General features: G+C 45.1%; 1 protein-coding gene across 1 annotated transcript in view; it reads right to left on the bottom strand.

Annotated features, from left to right (window-relative positions):
- ANKDD1B (ankyrin repeat and death domain containing 1B) overlaps window positions 1-19,874 on the bottom strand; it is a gene marked incomplete at both ends in the record, with an annotated part of 52,514 nt that overhangs the window by 2,925 nt on the left and 29,715 nt on the right. The window contains 6 exon segments of the mRNA XM_081232597.1: window positions 834-894; window positions 3,246-3,256; window positions 3,259-3,343; window positions 5,889-5,987; window positions 8,488-8,586; window positions 15,043-15,141. Of these exon segments, the coding sequence (XP_081088723.1) occupies window positions 834-894; window positions 3,246-3,256; window positions 3,259-3,343; window positions 5,889-5,987; window positions 8,488-8,586; window positions 15,043-15,141 (454 nt within the window).

The following is a 19,874-nucleotide window of genomic DNA, read 5'->3' as shown; positions in this document are numbered from 1 at the left end:
TGTATTTCCTAGGTTTGGGTCAAATCATAAAAAAGCAAAGCTAAGGACTCCAACCTCACTAATTCTGACAGCTGGAGTCTGGCTGAAATGATTCCATGGCTTGGAATCCTCTAACCAAGAGAGCCACGGGGGCTTCCCTGGTGGCGCAGTGGTTGAGAGTCCGCCTACCGATGCAGGGGACACGGGTTCGTGCCCCGGTCTGGGAAGATCCCACATGCCGCGGAGCGGCTGGGCCCGTGAGCCATGGCCACTGAGCCTGAGCGTCTGGAGCCTGTGCTCCGCAACGGGAGAGGCCACAACAGTGAGAGGCCCGCGTACTGCAAAAAAAAAAAAAAAAGATGGTGGTCCTCATTTGTTTTTCAAATGACCCATGAAAAATCTGCTCAGGGATCCTGAAGATAATTTAAATGAATGGTCAGAAGTAACCTCGGAAGAAGTTCCAACCTCAGAAACCCATGTTTCTATGCTTAGAGATCCAGAAACTTATCCTGATAATTCTCTCACATGGCTGAGTATTTGTGAAATGCAACTGCCACCAATTCAAATGATTTGTCTGCTAGTCCCGGAACTGAGTGAGACCCAGGTGAGCCTGAAAATTAGAGCTGAAAGTAATCAGCGTCCAATCAAAAGAGACAGTAATGAAATTAGGAAGAACTGCATTTTGCAGGCATTTAGCAAGCCTCTAATTGTATGCTATCCAAATTCTGGCTTGTAAAGCCATCTGAATCACCATAATTAGCCTATTTTGGGAAGGCAGCATTCTGGGAGCCAGAGGTTTCAAGCTCATAGGAAAACCTTCGCAGGGAGTATAGCTGGAGTAGAAATCCAAATACTTGTGCTGTGGGTGGCCCCTCGAGGGTGGGTGGCCCTCAGAGAGCTTTGTGACACCACAGGCTGAGAGGACAGGGAAAGTCAACTTTATACCAAAACTCGGCTCCTTTTTTTTCCATCTAGAGCAGACCTTAATTCAGTCTTAGAAAGTCACTTATCTTTGGTAAAAATTGTGGGAACAGGCAGAAAAGATAGTTTTTATTCATTAATTACATATGTCCTGGGTGCCAGACGCGATGAGAAAAGAGGGAGGAGGAGAAAGGAAATCTGGGAAATCAGACTGTGAGGCCCAGGGAACTGTGGCTTTTGTTCTGAAAACAGAATCAAGCTGTAGCACAGACGTGTTCACTGGAATATCCAGTCCACTTGCAATGGGGGCCCAACATAAGTTCCCTGCCCAATGCTTTAGATTCTCTACTCACCAGACTGCCCTGGAGGTGTTAAGTGTTATTGACAAAGTAGAATAAAAGAAAGCACAGGAAGCTATTAACATTTAGCTACAAACGCTAAATGTTAATACTAAGGCTAAATGTTAACAGAAGTTAATGAGCCACTACTGGTGGAATTCCACCTAAGTGATGGAAATATGGGTGATTGTGTTTTCCTCCCCTATGCTTTTCTATGTTTTCCAAATTGTATTACTTTAATGATCAGAAAAAGAAAACTGATGGAGACAAGTAAAATAACATATCACTACTTCAGATCCCACAAACATGCAATGTGTGATTCTGAAATAGACTACGGAGGACGCAGGCTTGCACTGGGAATGAGGGATGCACTGAGCTGACGGCTAGTGAGGGCGAAGACCAGGAAGGAAAAACTGCAACTTCTGCAAGTGCTGGGCAGCCAAGCAGCCAGTAGCCTTGGCTTTGAAGCTCAGCTCTGCCTCTTACAATGGCCCCGATGTCATCAAATCTTCTCTTGTAAACTGGGATAATTTCGTCTGCCTCACCAAGGAGATGGGAGGATTAAGCTAAGATGTGAGTGAGTACCTAGCCAGGGGGGCCACACAGTGTCTTCTTCTACACCTTTCAGTAAAGCTGGAACCCCAACCCTGCCATGGCTGAGCCTGTGGAACTGCATCACGTGAAAGAAACAAAGCTGTCTGTCTTTAAAAACACACCTACACAATTGCCTAAGGGTGCAAGCAACCCAAATGTCTATCCATGGATGATCAGATAAACAAAATGTGGCATGTACATACAAGGGAATAGTATTCAGCCTTAAAAAGGAAGAAAATTCTAACACATGCTGCAACTTGGTTGAGCCTTGAGGACACAGTCCCAAAAGGGAAAATACTGTACCATTCCACCTAGATGAGGTACCCAGAGTAGTCAAATTCATAGAGACAGGAAGTGGAATGGGGTTGAGGGAGGAGGAAATGAATGTTGTTGTTCATAGAGTTTCAGTTTTGCAAGATGAATGAGTTCTGGAGATTGGTTGTATAACAAAGTGAATATTCTTAACACTACAGAAATGGACATTTAAAAATGGTTACGGGAATTCCCTGGCAGTCCAGTGGTTAGGACTCCGAGCTTTCACTGCCAAGGGTGAGGGTTCAATCCCTGGTTGGGGAACTAAGATCCCACAAGCCACGCAGCACAGCCAAAAAAGAAAAAAAGTAGGAAATGAATAAATAAAGAAAAAAAATGGTCAAGATGGTACATTTTATATTGTGTGTATTTTACAATTTAAAAATTTTTAATAAATTTAAAAAACAAGTTTAGACACATAAAAATTTATTTATTGCAGTTCTATTTATAATAGCAAAAGCTTAAGGACAACTTATATGCCCATCAGTTGAGAACTAAACAAATTATGATATATCCACACCACAGTCTATTATGTAGCTGTATAAAATAGAAGAAACTTTCCATGTACTTATATGGAATGATCTTTGCTTTATACTGGTAAGGGAAAAAAGCTAAATGTAGGACAATATGTATAGGTATCCACAGTTGTGTAAAAACGATGGAGGAGTGGAATAAGAGTATAATATATTTATGTTTGCTGTTATATGCATAAAGAAATTCTGGCAAGAACAGAAGAAACTTACAATAATGGGTATGTATGGCTAGGATAGTGTGAGAGCCAGACAAATAGGGACGCGGTAGATGGGAAATTTTTACTGTAAAACCTTTACTAATTTTTAAATTCTTGAACCATGTGAATATCATCTTTTCAAAAAACTAAAAAATAATTTGAATTTTTAAAATGTATATTTTACTGTTGAGAGTAAAAATTCTTACCAACTTATCTCAATTAAAATTGGGATGTTACAATCAAGATACAAGGTCTCTCCAATTTGTGTCCATCTCACAAAGGATGTGGTAATACTACCTCTCAAGGCTGACAGCCGGCAGGGAGGACTCAGCAAGCAGCTCAGCTAAACAGAGTGAAGCCCATGAACTCACCTTGTCAACAACCTTAGGTCACCGCCCGCCTTCTGCAGGGTTTCCACCAGTTCCACATTTCCAAGATCAGCAGCTACATGCAAAGGAGTTTGCGGCCTCTGACATGAGAAAGTTCCAAAATGTAATCCAAGCGTGTTAAGGAGAGAAAAAACTTGCATAGTAAAAAGACAAAGAGAAAGCAAAGGTGTCCTACACAGGCATAAGGGAAAATAGATAAGGTCACATATTTTTAAACAGGTACAGGAGACATTCATTGCAGTGTTATTTATAACAATGAAAAATTGAAAGGAAGTTACATGTTTCATAAGGAAACTCATGAGATAAATTACGGTATATCCACATATTGGAATAGTAGGCAACCATCGCAAATGATTTTTTAAAATGATTTCAATATGGGATACCTAGAGTAGTCAAGTTCATAGAGACAAAGTGAAATGGTGGTTTCCAGGAGAAGGGGGAGGAGGGAATGAGGAGTTATTGTTCAGTGAGTATGGAGTTTCAGTCTGGGAAGATAAAGTTCTGGAGATGGATGGTGTGAGAGTTATGCACACTGTCAGTGTACTTAATGCCACTGAATTGTACACTTATATGGTTACAATGGTAAATTTTATGTTATGTTTATTTTGCCACAATAAAAAATAATTTCAGAGATTTTTAAAAATGAAAAATGCTTATGATACAACATTAAAAACCTTAGCAAATAACACTATCTAGCTGAGCTCAATTTATAGAAAAAAAGAGAGGGAAAGAAGGAAATGCATTGGTGATGTTAAGAATAATAATGTCTAGACGGAGGGATTAGAGCTTATTTTTATTGGCTTCTTGATGCTTTTCTCTATTTTGTAAGTTTCCTACATTATAGTGTATAAAGCAAGACTTCTAATTTTTTTTCTTGAATAACCACTTTCCCATGAAGAGGATAAGAATGCTTCAGAGAAATATATGAAATCACAAGAAAATCACCCATCTTAACCTCCCACTGAAAGGAATGCTGATATGAAGACAATTCTAAAATTTTAGCACAGAAAGGAACATTGGTTATAATCTAGCCCAACTCCTAAACCAGAGAGAGGAAGCAATTTCCCAAGGGTCACACAGCTGGGCAGTAGCATCTAGCCCAGGACTCTTGCTACTAGAGCATATGGCCAACCTGCTTGGGATGTTAACATAATTAATATCAACAAGCATTTACTAAAGACCCACTTTTAGGTGGCAATGTGCCCCTCTGGGGGCTCGTTATCCATGACATCAAACTTACACTGACAGACCTATCAAAGGTCTACACCAGCATGGAACAGAGACACAAGTGTCATACATCAAATACCCATAAAATCTCCCTGTGGCAAAACTGCTAGAAGTCTAGAAGGCAGGAAATGCACCAAAATGTTAACAGAGTTCTCTTTCTTTGGGGGGATTATAAACAAATTGTAAGTTTTTAGCTTAGTTATGTTTTCTTACTTTTATACATTGTGTGTATTCCTGGTCTAACAAAAACCATAAATGATAAAGTCTAGTTCTATAATTGGGTGGCAGCCTAGCAAGCCTCCTTCACTGGAGTGGATCTAGCCAATTCTGGTGAAGCCAGAATCACTTGTGTGTTCTGTCCATGTGTAGAGCAAAGACTTTGCCCATGAGGAAAGATGTGGGGCATTATCATAGTTGAATACATATGTATGTTTAATAATAAGAGAGATTTTCTTCCCCAAACTTTTGGGATAGTAAAAGACCAGGGAGGAGGACGGTCTCTGGGGAAGGAAGGGACAGATGGGAGTTAAGTCCCCATTCAGCTCTGGGCACCAGGGACCTCACAGGCTGGAGTTGGAGCAGACTGCAGAGATCTGAGTCAGTGCTCTGGTTTCACAGATGAGGAAACCGAGGATGACACAGTGGGTCAGGACACGCATGTCCACCGCACGTGGCTGCTCCCTCACCTGGGAAGGGGCAGCCAGGAAGGAGGGAGGAGTCCAGAGGCTCATCTGTCCTCAGGACTCTGGCAAGGGCCCTCTCCCGAGAGTTTTCCTTCCCACTCCTGACCTCTGGAAGAGGGTAGCCCTTCCCAGAGCAGGCCCCAGCTCAGACAGCACCCACCCCCATCCTTTTAATTCTTCCACCTCAGCATTTCCATTTCCTGCCAATGATGGATGCCTTTTATGCGGCATTTGATTCTGCTCCAGTGGTCTGAATTCATGGTGATTTTTAAAAAAATTCCAGGAGGTCTCTTTTGCCTTTGGGCAAAAAGAAGATACATTTACTGTCTATAATATACAAACAAAGCTTCCTTTCTTGTGGAGAAGGGCTCCCTGCCAATTACAACATTTCACACTGGGGGAGTAGCTTTTGATTTAAATAGCTGCCAGCAATTTACCTCTGGGCTACTGTTTATCTATCAGAAGTACTGGGCCTGTTAAATGTGAACAGTTTAATAACACATTGGCTGAATCCCAGTTGTGAGTTTGAAAAAGACAAAATATGTGTGTGCAAGTGGGAGTGGGGGTTTACAGAAGCAAAAGGATAAAAATATGTATGTGCATATTCTTCCCAGGAATCTTTAGAGCACCTTGAACTTGATCAAAACTCCACCCAAACACATACTGAGTTGAAACAAGAAAACAGACTCTCTAGGTTCTGATTTGCCTGGCTTACCTGATTTAAGATGTCAATATCATGCTGTGCACTTAATAAGCTGTTTACCACTGTGATATGGTTGTTGATAACAGCTAAATGAAGAGGGGACTCCTTAGGCTGCAGAAAGAAATGACATTTCAAATTCAAAAGATTCTGGCTTCATCAATCAGATCAAAAAGCGACTCATTTCAGACATTTCCTGATAATCTCCTGAATCCTGGTACTGACCCACATGGCTACAGGCCCTTAGTAAGTCTTCAGCAATCACTTCCACGCCAAGGCTGTACAGAAATCCCGCTCACCAGCAACCCACTTTCCCACTTCATTCATTCTAGAACTTGATACTGAGCACCTATTATGGGCCAGGCTCTTTTCAGGATGTTAGGGGTTCAGTGGTGAACATGGCCCATCCTCAGGAATCTTTCATCTAGTAGGGAAAGCAGATATTGATTTTTTTTTAAGTCACAAAATAAATGTACAGTTACACATTGTGATAAGTGCCTTGAAGGAAAAGTGCACAGTGGTAAGAGAGCACATGTGGGTGTGGGCCGAGGGCCAAACTTTCTGGAAGTCAGAAAAGGCTTTCCTGAAGAATTGACATTTGAGCTCAAATATGAAGGCTAAGAAAATATTAAATAGCTTAACTGCAGGACTTCCCAGAGGCTTCAAAGAGCTCAAGTGCAGTGGGAACAGCCACAAGGAAGGAACAGCATTCCCCTTCAGCATTCTCCCGAGTTGCTTTGATCTTGGGTTCTTTCTCCCTAGAGCATGTTGTGGGACTTATGCCCCACTCACCCAGGGGCACCGTCCATGCTCAGCCCTCCCACCTGTGTAGAGTCCAGCCATCGCGTATTCACCAGGCCCTCGCAGCCTGCTCCCCTTTCCTCCTCCTTTGTGGCTAAGCCGCCTGTCTTCCAGCCATGCGCTCAGCCACCTCTACCACGGGCTTCTTACCAGCCCTGCCAGGCTCAGTGCCCACCTCCAGGGTCACACACACAACCTCCTGCTGCCTTTGCTCCCACCCAGCTGCCACTGGCCCAGGAGGCTCGAGAGAAAACACATCTCTGGGGGTAGAAAAGGCAGATGCAAGGAGGAAAGAAGGCGAGGAGAACACAGGTAAGGTGTCAGAGAGTGAGGTGAGGGGCATTTAGTGGGGAGGGGAGGGGCAGGGGAACAGGTGTGAGAGAGCAGGGGCAGAAGATGCAGTGAGACTGTGTGGACAACAGTAGTTAAGCTGAGAAGCAAAATGCGTGGAAAGAGGGAACACAGATGCTGTAAGGTGGGGGGTGAGGACGGGGTGCAGTGCTGCTCAAGCGGAGTAGATGATATTAATCAGCATCATTTATGCACACACAACACATTCTCCTAATGGTGCCTACTACTCACTCACTTCCCCTACAGTTTAGACTCTGAAACACCGGGCTAACAGCTTTTCATTCACAACCACCCTAGCAGTTAGGGCTTCTCTTCCCCACTTTATATATGAGGCACAGAGGTGAAATCACTTCCGCGAGGCATCGGAGCTAGGAAGGAGCAGAGACAGGATTTGAACCCTGACTCCTGACTCCAGCAGCAGCACCAGGCTCCTTCCCAGGAAACAGGGGTAGACGGATGGAAGAGAGATGTAGTGAGTTAGCAAGGGATTCACCAGCACACAGAGGAGAAGGAAAGCAGGGGCAGGTGGAATGCTATGTCTGTGTAGGTCAGGCTGTCCAAGGGTGAGCAAGGGAAGTGGGAGACAGATGCAGCAGAGGGGCAGCAGGAGGGGAAAGCCTTCTGTGCAGACCTCTTCTGCTCAGGGAGGACCTTCTCTCTAGAGGCGCTAAGGATGAAAAAAGAGAACGTAGCCCTCGTCCCAGGGACGTAAGCAGTGCCCTTCCTGCTGGGAGCATTGGCCTTGCTGGGGCCCAATTCCTCCTGAGAAACAGGAAGCACCCTTGGATGGACCAGGCAAGGTCAGAACCAGTTCCCCTAATGCTATTCTCCAAAAACTACCAGTCATGGGTTAAATCACATCCCTCCTCTCCAGTTAATACAATAAATAGTCATGGCTAAGCAATATCAGAGAAAAGAATATTCTCACAGGAGAAATGAAAGTAGAGTGAAAAATAGGGGAATGTTTCCCCATCTAATTCCAGCACAGAGGGCCTTTGTTAATTCTACCAAAGCCAATTCGAACTTCAGAAAACCTAAATCAATACAAATGACTGACTCAAAAGAAAAACAAGATCGGTCAGTGAAGGGGAAAAATAATCATTCTCCTTCCTATTAACGGCAGTTTCACCATTTTCCAAGACTGAAAAATTTAATACAAGACTGGCATCTCTAGATACATGAGAAAAATTAACTGCAGCAAATGCAAATATTTAAAACACAAAGATTTCATTTTGTTCAGGAACTTCAATGACTTTCTAAAATTCATCCCTTGGATTGTATTTCTTAAGGTTAAGACTTGGTCTCCAAAAGAAGTCAGTCGGCCCTCCCAGAAAGAATTCCTCTTTTGTGATCACTTGTCTCCCCCTCCAGCCCTCCATGCATCTGCAAGGAGCATCTCCCAGCACAGCCAGCCTCACAGAGCTGGGATCAAAGCCCATGTTATCATAATAGACTGACTCACTTCCACCTTCTGGTGCAGATCAACGTTCTCACTGAGAAGAAAGCTGACAAGGGATGCGTGGCCGTTCCTGGTTGCTATCTGCAAAGCACTGATATCGAGCTGCAGCAGGAGACAGGTGGAGAGAGAAGGCAGGGAGGGATTCCCATTAGAATCCAGCATGGTTTCTGGTGTTCATTCCATGGTAATCAATTAATACAACAAAATAGTATGCCTAGTTAAAAAAGAAAATTCAACGTGTTTCTGATCACTTGGGGCTGGGGGGGGCTTTTGGTTGCTTCTAGGTATCTCCCATTTAAAAGAGACAGAGTCCTAGACAACACATGCCTCAGGCAAATATGAGCTAAAATCGCTTCCCTTCTCCAGGAAGTACGAAGTGGACTAGGGCCAAGCCTTCTCTCTATACACCCTGAAAACCCCCTCCTTGAGCCAGAAGAGCTGAACTTGGTATTGGCCCCAGAAGTGCATCCACCCTCTCCCGCCCTGACCATTTACTAGCGACTCTGCCCTTTACAGGTACCACCTCAGAACTCAGCATGATTGCTGCCTATGTGCAGGTTCCCTCACAGCCCTTTCACTCAACTTCTTTAGCATCTCTCCTTCACTTAGTGCCCATGCTAGAGGGCAAACTACTTAGGTCAGGGCCTGCTCTTGATTATCCTGCCCTCCTCCAAAAGGCCTTGCAAGAAGACAAGCTCAGTGGATAGTTATTGCCTGATTACAGTTGGTCCCCCAAATTCACGGGTTCTGCATCCGCAAATTCAACCAACCATGCATCAAAAATATTCAAAAAAAATAAATTCGGGCCTCCCTGGTGGCGCAGTGGTTGAGAGTCCGCCTGCCGATGCAGGGGATACGGGTTCGTGCCCCGGTCCGGGAGGATCCCATATGCCGTGGAGCGGCTGGGCCCGTGAGCCATGGCCGCTGAGCCTGCGCATCCGGAGCCTGTGCTCCGCAACGGGAGAGGCCGCGGCGGTGAGAGGCCCCCATACCGCAAAAAAAATAAATAAATAAATTCCAGAAAGTTCCAAAAAGCAAAACTGGAATTCGCTCATGTGTTGGCAACTATTTACATAACATTTACATTCTATTTACAATTATTTACATAGAATTTACATTGTAGTAGGTATTATAAGTAACCTAGAGATATGTAAAGCACATGGGAGGGGACTTCCCTGGTAGCGCAGTGGTTAAGAATCCGCCTGCCAGTGCAGGGGCACGGGTTCGAGCCGAGCCCTGGTCCGGGAAGATCCCACATGCCGCGGAGCAACTAAGCCCATGCACCACAACTACTGAGCCTGAGCTCTAGAGCCTGCAAGCCACAACTACTGAGCCCGTGAGCCACAACTACTGAAGCCTGCACACCTAGAGCCCATGCTCCACAACAAGAGAAGCCACTGCAATGAGAAGCCTACACACCACAACAAAGAGTAGCCCCCGCTTGCCGCAACTAGAGTTAGCCCGCGCCCAGCAATGAAGCCAAAAATAATAAGTAAAAAAATTTTTTAAAATAAAGTACACGGGAGGCTGTGCATAGCTTCCATGCCAATACTATGCATTTTATTTAAGGGACTTGAGCATCCTCGGATTTTGGTATCCCAGGGAGGGGGTGTCCTGTAATTGCAGGATTGCTGCAAAGTATTTTCAGGTCCTCAGAATAAGGAGGCTGTAGGTTAGTATGTTTTCCTAAAATGGCTGCATAAGTATGTCCCATCCAATCTGCTCTTCTGCAATGTGACCCTGCCACTCCCCACCAAAGAGTGGGGTTTATTTCTTCACCCCTTTGAATCTGGGTAGACCCTGTCACTGCTTTGGCCAATAGAATATGGCAGAAGTGACAGTGTGCTAGTTCCAGGTGTGACCCTTACCTGGCCTGGCAGCTCCTGCTCCCTACGTCATGGAAACCAGCTGCCATGCTCTGAGAAGGCAATGCAGATGCCGCACGTTGGTGCTCTTGTCAAGAGCCCCAGCTGATGGCCAACCTCAACTGCCAGGCATGTGAGTGAGCCACTGTGGACATCCAGCTCAGGTAAGTCTGCGAACAACTGAAGTCCTGGACGAAACTGACTGCAACCACATACCCGACCCAATGTAAGAATCTCCCGGCTGAGCTCAGTCAACCCTCAGAGCCAGGAAAGATAACAGTGCATTGTTCTAAGCCACTGTGCTTTGGGTTGGTTTGTTATGAAGTAATAGATAAGTGGTATAAATACTCACAGGAATGATACACTCTCTGACCAACTGGAGTCTAGCTTGAGCTGATACTAAATGCCTATATGACCTTGAATAAATGGCCTCTCAAGGATGGGCCTCTATGTCTTCCTCTGTAAAAATGACATAAACACCTATATTACTAGTTTTCTATTGCTGCTAATAACAAATTACCACAAACTTAGTGCCTTAAACAATACAAATGTATTATCTTACAGCTCTGGAGGTCAGAAGTCTGAAATGAGCCTCACGGAGTGAAAATAAAGGCCTTTCTGGAGGCTTTCAGGAGAATCCATTTCTTTACCTTTTTCAGTTTGTAGAAACCACCCACATTCCTTGGCTTGCAGCCCCCTTCCTCCACCTTCAAAGTCAGCAGTGGTGTGCTGAGTCCTCACGTTGCATCCCTCTGACCTCCCTGCCAGCCTCCTCCTTCCTTTTTAAAGGACCCTGGTGATTACATTAGGCTCACCTGGATAATCTCATTGTTAAGGTCAGATGATGAGCAACCTTAATTCCATCTGCAAAGCAACCTTAATTCCCCTTTGTCATGTAACCTCACACACTCACAGGTTCCAAGGGTCATATGTGGACATCTTTGGGGGCCGTTATTCTGTCTACCACACCATCCTACCTCTTTCTCTCAAACCAAAGCAACACTTGGAAAATAAATGAGCTAGTAAATGTGTACAATAATCACAAGTATCATCTTATTCATTCCACAAAAAATTATTGAGCACTTATTACGTGTCAGCCCCCATCTTAGACCGCGGGGGCTATGACTAAACCAACAAGATCTCTGACGTTACATTCAGGAGGGGTGGACAATCAGTTGATTGGTAGATCAGTAGCTCAGTAGATTTAGAACCCATTTATTCGATTCTAGACATTATTAGAAGAATAACATCAGCTAGTGACAATGAGAATGCTACAATGAGAAGTAAAATAGCATGACTGGATGGTTACTTCCCAGTGAGTGATCAAGAAAAGCTTCTTCAAGGGGCCTCCCTGGTGGCGCAGTGGTTGAGAGTCCGCCTGCCGATGCAGGGGATACGGGTTCGTGCCCCGGTCCGGGAGGATCCCATATGCCGCGGAGCGGCTGGGCCCGTGAGCCATGGCCGCTGGGCCTGCGCGTCCGGAGCCTGTGCTCCGCAACGGGAGAGGCCACAACAGTGAGAGGCCCGCATACCGCAAAAAGAAAAAAAAAAAAAAAAAAAGAAAAGCTTCTTCAAGGGGCTTCCCTGGTGGCGCAGTGGTTGGGAGTCTGCCTGCCGATGCAGGGGACAGGGGTTCGTGCCCCGGTCCGGGAGGATCCCACATGCCACAGAACGGCTGGGCCCGTGAGCCATGGCCGCTGAGCCTGCGTGTCCGGAGGCTGTGCTCCGCGGCGGGAGGGGCCACAACATTGAGAGCCCGAGTACCGCAAAAAAAAAAAAAAAAAAAAGATACAGGCAAGAAAAGCTTCTTGGATAGGGTGATGTCTAGACTGAGATCAGAATGGTAGGAAGTGTCCCCCGCAATGGAAAGATCTGACGCAGAAACAGGCTTGTGAAGAGCCCAAAGCCAGGAACCCTACAGTGGGAAGAGCTATAGGAGTCTGTGGCATTTTATCCATGAGGCACAACAGGCACAGTGTGTAGGGACTACAGACTTCTTAAGAGCTAAAGAAATATTTGAAATCTTAAAAAAAAAGGTTGGGCTTCCCTGCTGGCGCAATGGGTAAGAATCTGCCTGCCAATGCAGGGGACACGGGTTCAAGCCCTGGTCTGGGAAGATCCCACATGCCAGGGAGCAAGCCCATGCGCCACTACTACTGAGCCTGCTGCGCTCAAGAGCCCGCGAGCCACAACTACTGAGCCCGTGTACCACAACTACTGAAGCCCACGCACCTAGAGCCCGTGCTCCGCAACAAGAGAAGCCACCACGATGAGAAGCCCGTGCACCACAATGAAGAGCAAACCCGGCCCGCGGCAACTAGAGAAAGCCCGTGCACAGCAACGAAGACCCAACGCAGCCAAAAATAAATAAAATAAAATCATTTTTTTTAAAAGTCATGCCATTCTTTATTTTAAAAAAAATAAGTTGGTTCCAAGATACCAAAAGAAAAGCACAAGACTGAAGTGAATATTTAATTGACATGTTCATACTTCGTTGATTGCTAAATGTAATCTTCGTAAAGTATTCATTACACTGTAAACAATTTGTAGGTTAAATTTTTTCACCTCCCTCAAATTCTCAGGTCTGCACAGAGTTCTAAGAAATCAGTCAGTCATAAATTAAGGGAGTTTATCGTATCTAAATGATTGTAAATGCACAAATTAAAAAGCCTTTAAAAGATAATTTACAGCAAAAGAAAAGAGATATTTAATGTGGAATGTGGGGGGCATTTAAAGCTATTTGATAAGATGTGAGGATAGGGCCTCCAGAAATATGGAATTCTTAGGGTCTACAGAAAGTCTTCACTGGACCCTGGGTAGCTAGGCAGCCTCTCCACCCAGCCCCAGTGGAGGCGGTCTCCATAGGCAGCTAAATCCACAATCTCTCCCCACTACCCTCCTCAGAAATGACTCAACCTTGAGCCCCTCCCCTTAGCTGGGTGGGTGCAAAGCAAGCTCCTGGAGAACAAGACTAACTAATGTCAGCAGGTGAAGCATTTCCAAGATCAAACACAGTGATCACCTACAGATGTGAAAGCAAAATGAGCCTCACACAACCCTGGTGTGTATCCTTGCTTCTGGCTTCCTGCTTCCTGCTGCTTGTTTCCCCCCGGGGGGCCTTTACTGGCCTGGGTGGAGATAGGTGTGGACAGCAGCGGGGGGCGGGGGTGGGGGGGGCGCTGAGGCTATTGATCCAGGAAGTGTGCTAATGAACTCCGGGGAAAACCCAAGATAATGTAAAAGATGTAAAACTGACTTAGGACAATTTCCAGGCTGCCTGGATGAGGCCAAGGCCAGAAGGATATGGACAACGTGGAGCCTACAGTCCTGGCAGGGTGGGGAGAATGCGAGCATGTGAAAGCCATTACAAAGCAAAACCTTCAGAGGGCCAAATAATTAAGTACAGAAGGGAGGGAGGCACAGAGCAACGGCGTGAGCCAAAAGGAGTGATCCCAGGAGGATCTTGCTAATAAGGGAGGCCTTTCCAGGGAGGCTGCAGACTGGGAGCAGAGGGGCACCTGGGCATGACAGAAAAACAGCACCGCTCTCCATATTCTGAATGTTTCCTGGGCCCCGTGAATTCTTAACTTTGGGTTCATTTATCGCATAAAAAACCTTGCAACGTCAGTGGGAATCACCTCACCCTACATATCCCACTCTCTCTTGCAATCTTGCCTATGTATATCTAATTTTATACAGTGAGGGACTTCCCTGGCAGTCCAGCGGTTAGGGCTCGGTGCTTTCACTGCCATGGGCCTCGGTTCCATCCCTGGTCAGGGAGCTAAGATCCCACAAACTGCTCAGTACGGCCAAAAAAATTTAAAATAAAAAAAAATTTTAAATATATGAAGATCAGTGTCAAAGGATCTCAGCACCAAAGTATTTTGTATTTTGTACTTAGAAGAAGGCATCATCCTGTCTTCTTCAGGCTCCAGAATGACCACTTGGCTTTTTACACAATTTTCTTTTTCAGCATCTACTGTGTATAAGCCAGGTACTACTTGTTTCTAGGAAGAAAACAAAGTAGAATAAAAGTGTCTGTTTGAGAAGCAACAACTATCTGCTACTTTTGCCCTATTTTCAATTATTCTCCAAATAAATTATTCCCCAAATAAATAGGAAGAATGGTATTGTTTTTGAGGAAACGTTAATAGGGGAATGTCAGAGGTAAGTCATTAATTCTTACCCCAAAGTAAGCAAATTATTAATACAATCGGCCCTCCAAATCCCCATGCCCCCCACAGTTGGATGGATAACCACGGATAAGGACTGTATTATACCATTTTACATAAGGAACTGGAGCATCCATAGATTTTTTTTTTTTTTTTGGTACGTGGGCCTCTCATTGTTGTGGCCTCTCCCGTTGCGGAGCACAGGCTCCAGACGCGCAGGCTCAGCGGCCATGGCTCACGGGCACAGCCGCTCCGCAGCATGTGGGATCCTCCCGGACCGGGGCACGAACCCACGTCCCCTGCATCGGCAGGCGGACTCTCAACCACTGCGCCACCAGGGAAGCCCCATCCATAGATTTTGGTACACCTAGGCAGGCCTTAGAACCAGTCCCCCGCAGATATTAGGGACAACTGTATTAATTCTACAAAAGCCCAGTGAATGGGTCAGTGCAGGACCAGATTACCCAAAGAACATTCTGAGTCCCCCTCCCTGTGTGAGTAAATAGACATGGAGCACATACTTTATTTGGAATGTTGATATCACTTCCTGCTGCCAGTAGCACTTTGCTGCATTCTTCATGACCTCCTTCAACAGCTAAGAAGAATGGTGTTTTGCCATTCTAACAAACGGAAAAAAAGTTAAAATTAATTGCCCCTTGGCATGGAATGAAATTACTTGAGAAACAGCATGCTTTCTCTATCTCTTGTGCATTACTCTTAATAGATAGCATTTATTGAGCATCTATGTGCCAACTTATACTGCCAAGACTATATGCTTTGGCACAGTTTAACTGCACAACGACTCTGAGGTCAGGGTTATTATCCCCACTTTACACATAAGGAAACTAAGCCTCAGTTGAAAAGTGGCAAAGCTAGGATGCAAGTCTAGCTCTTTGGCTCCAAAGCCTGCATTCTTTTTTTTTTTTTTGCGGTACGCGGGCCTCTCACTGTTGTGGCCTCTCCCGTTGCGGAGCACAGGCTCCGGACGCGCAGGCTCAGCGGCCATGGCTCACGGGCCTAGCCGCTCCGCGGCATGTGGGATCTTCCTGGACCGGGGCACGAACCCGTGTCCCCTGCATCGGCAGGCAGACTCTCAACCACTGCGCCACCAGGGAAGCCCCAAAGCCTGCATTCTTAACTACTCTGTTATGCTGCCTCCTTTCTCACCTTCCCTCCATCATTCATACTCTCAATCTTTATTAATCTAACAAACAGTTATTAGACACCTGCTGTTTGTCAGACAGTAGTAGGCATTGGGATTGGGAAGACAACTAGAATCCAGACCCTGTCTACAAGAAGGTAACAGCTTGTTAAGAAAGATAGTCATGGAAATGAGGAACTAAAATGCAGTATGAAATACAAAAATAGAAGCACATTTGTACCAAGTACAGTTTTAACCTTTAAAACTGATTTAAAATATTGCATGTCATTTAAAAAAATGTAATACCCTGCCTTAGTAATTAAGGTTCCTGAAACTCATTATGATAAACACTAGTAGGACAAAGTGAGTTTAGTTTAGGCCACAACATAGAAAAGAAGGAACTGGTCTCACACAATAGCTACTTGGATACTTCCCCCTCCTCATGCAGATTCTTTCCTAAAAATATTGGGAAGAAATGCAGAATTCCTTCCCCACGTCCTAACCATTCTCCACCTTGGACATTATTCTGCCTAACAGCTAGGATAAGTTCAGACAATTTTTTTTTTTTTTTGCGGTACGCGGGCCTCTCACTGTTGTGGCCTCTCCCACTGTGGAGCACAGGCTCCAGACGCTCAGGCTCAGCGGCCATGGCTCACGGGCCTAGACGCTCCGCGGCACGTGGGATCTTCCTGGACTGGGGCACGAACCCATGTCCCCTGCATGGGCAGGCGGACTCTCAACCACTGTGCCACCAGGGAAGCCCCAGTTCAGACAATTTTACTAGCTAATTAGGTACAAACAATCATGTTAACAGGGACAAAAGAGCATGGAACCAATGTTCCTATCCCACCGAGATGGAAAAACTGTATCCCAGCAGCTTCCCCTGAGAGCCTGGGACAGCCATCTGTTACAGAGGAATTTCTTTTCATAATCTGCCTTCTTTTCCAGGAAAAGAGATGCCAAAAGGCAAACCCCAGTGGAAAAATATTTGCAAAAACTGTGAAGGAAAGAATTCATGTCTTTAATATATCAAGAGCCTAATAAACATTTATATCTTTGACCCAGCTATCCTACCTCTAAGAATATACCCAAAGGAAATAATGAGGAATACAGACTAAAGTTTGTATACAAAGAGGTTCATGACAGCATTACTTTAATAGTAAAGAAAAACTGAACAAAACCTAAATGTCAGGGGATTCCCTGGTGGTGCAGTCGTTGAGAGTCTGCCTGCCAATGCAGGGGACACGGGTTCGAGCCCTGGTCTGGGAAGATCCCACATGCCGCAGAGCAACTGGGCCCGTGAGCCACAACTACTGAGCCTGCGTGTCTGCAGCCTGTGCTCCGCAACGAGAGGCCGAGGTAGTGAGAGGCCCGCGCACCGCGATGAAGAGTGGCCCCCGCTCACCGCAACTAGAGAAAGCCCTCGCACAGAAACGAAGACCCAACACAGCCAAAAATAAATAAATAAATAAATATATTTTTTAAAAAACCAAACACATAAATGTCCAAGAGCTAAATAACAGTTAAATGAATTTTGGGCAGGCACTAAAAATATACATGCATAGGAATACAAAGAAAACTGGAAGGAAAATACATCAGATATTTACAAGATAATCCTTTCAGTGTACAGAAAAATATGAAAATTGCTATTTATGTTTATTTTTATCTCTATCTTTAAAATTTATATTTCTGGCATATGTTTTATAATATATTAATTTAATTATAAATGTACGTGTGATTAGGTGCATGCTCAAACTTTCTTTACTGGTATGAGTTTGCTACCCAGAATGTTTGGAGACCACTGCTCTAGAGCCTAGTCCCATGAGCCTAGTCCAACTGGTCAGGCAACAGCCTATGTCAGGAAACAGAGGCAGCCCAAGACTGTATGTTCATTATGGGCTTCATCCAAAAGGCTAATATCATCACTAGATACTTTACTTTGTGCAAATAAAACCTATCACAATCTACAATTACAGTTTGTTGGACTTTATGACTTTTCCTCAATGTGCCCCAATGCGAAAATAACTAAAAGGTAGATGAAATCCAAGTGCACACATTCCAGTGGTAAAGTATTAAAGCAAAACAGGGCAAGCACAACTAAGACTTTAAATTAAATCCTATGACTATAGGACTGGATCTCTATATTGATTTGTGAAGGCCAATCATAGCTAAGATTTATCCTGGGTGAATCATGTTATTTTTGAGTTTCTCACATTCATAACTCTTATTCAAGAAGACCAAATTCCTAGGATCTTCTTTAAGTTAAACTAGCTCAACCTGATCATTGCTACGTCAGATGGTCACACACATAAAAATAAACAAATCAAGGCTCTACTTTTGTCCATGATCCTCAGCTGAAAGCCTGGCTTACATTCTCCTAGGAACTGGAAGAGAGAAAAAGGAGGATAATAACAATATGTACCACTGATACCGATGGTAACCAAGATCTCACTTACTGCACCCAGATAACACCGGTGATGACACCGGATACCACTTGTTGCACACTTACCATGTGCCAGGCACCATTCCTTGAACTAAGTGTGTGACACAGCCTTTCATTTGAAACCTCACTAAGGCCTTATGAGGCTATTAGATAGATGAGGAAGCTAAGGCTGAGAGGGGCCAAGTAACGTGCCCAAAATCATCTAGCTGGGGTGATGCAGACAGGATCAGACCCAGGCAGTCAGAGCCCTGCTTTTAATCCCAGTCCAGGGATGCATGTGACCAGGCTGATTTTGCTTCTCTGGTCCAAGGGGAATACTGACTTTTCCCAGGCATCACACATGTCCACTTTCACAGCCTTCAGTTTTCATTTTGTTGCCCACAGTTGCTATTTTTATGACCATACGCCACCAACTCTAAGTCACATCCGGTTTCTCATGTTAACATATCTGAGATCAGGATGCACCTCACAATCTCAGTCAACCGGGCAGCAGACATGATATAGCTGTCATGGCTTGTGATTTGCATTAAATCAGAATGGGTGTCAGTGGCTTAGAAGAAAATCTCAGAATCTATAGCAGGGCACCTTTTGAAGAAACACTGCATCACAAGAACCTTTGAAAGCATAAAAGACAACATTTTGTCTGGAAAAGCAAGGACATCAAGACTCTGAGTGAGAAAATGATTTAGAAGAATTCGACTCAATGTATGAAGTACAGGAATACTTAACCAAGCTCCCTTGCTTATTTGGTCCTTTGTATGTATATGATTAAAAATATCTAAGATAAAAGTCTAAAAACTCAATAATATAAAATATTCTAAATGACAAGAGAGTTTTTTGTGTCCCAGTTTAATTGGCAGCATTATTTTTTCTTAGTGTCACATGAAATAATGATGTGCCTTACAATCAATGGTGTCTTTTTTTTTTTTTTTTTTTCTTTTTGTGGTATGCGGGCCTCTCACTGTTGTGGCCTCTCCCGTTGCGGAGCACAGGCTCCGGACGCGCAGGCCCAGCGGCCATGGCTCACGGGCCCAGCCGCTCCGCGGCATATGGGATCCTCCCAGACCGGGGCACGAACCCGTATCCCCTGCATCGGCAGGCGGACTCTCAACCACTGCGCCACCAGGGAGGCCCTCAATGGTGTCTTAAAGTAAATGATTATATTACTTCTTAAAGTAGCTCTCAGGAGAGCTGCCAAGTTAGAATTCGTCAGAATATTAAACTATGAAGTCCAAGAGGACTCCACTCACCTGAGTCTCCAAACAGCCAGCCTCAAAGGCATTGAGCCAGAGGCTAAAAAGTGACCACCCAGAGCAGATGACTCACAAGGGGTTTACAAGAACCCCAGGCCCGGTTTCTAACTCCCTGCCGCCCTCCACCTGAATATACCCCCTCCCCACTCTGTTGCCTCAGAGTGAAGCCTCAGAAACCCTTACTACTCACCATGCATCACCCCCTCCTCCCCTGTACCCCACAGCTCAGGGATGGGCACCCCACCCTCCTGGGAGTCCAAGCCAGAGAGCTAGGGGCCAGAAAGTCTGCCCTCTCCGTATCCCCTGGTCACAGATCCTGTGGCCTCTGTCTTCTCCTACCACCTCGTCCTGCTTGCTGCCAGTGAGAGCCTCGGTGAGAGGCTTTCTGTAGCTCTTGCTTCAGCCACTTCTGCAGTCACCTGACTGGGACTCCCCACCTCCTGCCTCTCCAGGCACCAATGCCCCCTTCAAACCACGGTGACAGTTACCCGCCTACACACAGGATGGCTCCCATCC

Source organism: Mesoplodon bidens (genome assembly GCF_964165515.1).
Source record: "Mesoplodon bidens genome assembly, chromosome: 4".
Classification (NCBI taxonomy): Eukaryota; Metazoa; Chordata; class Mammalia; order Artiodactyla; family Ziphiidae; genus Mesoplodon; species Mesoplodon bidens.
Note: the sequence above shows the minus strand (reverse complement) of the source record. Positions and strands in the feature narration are given on the sequence as shown.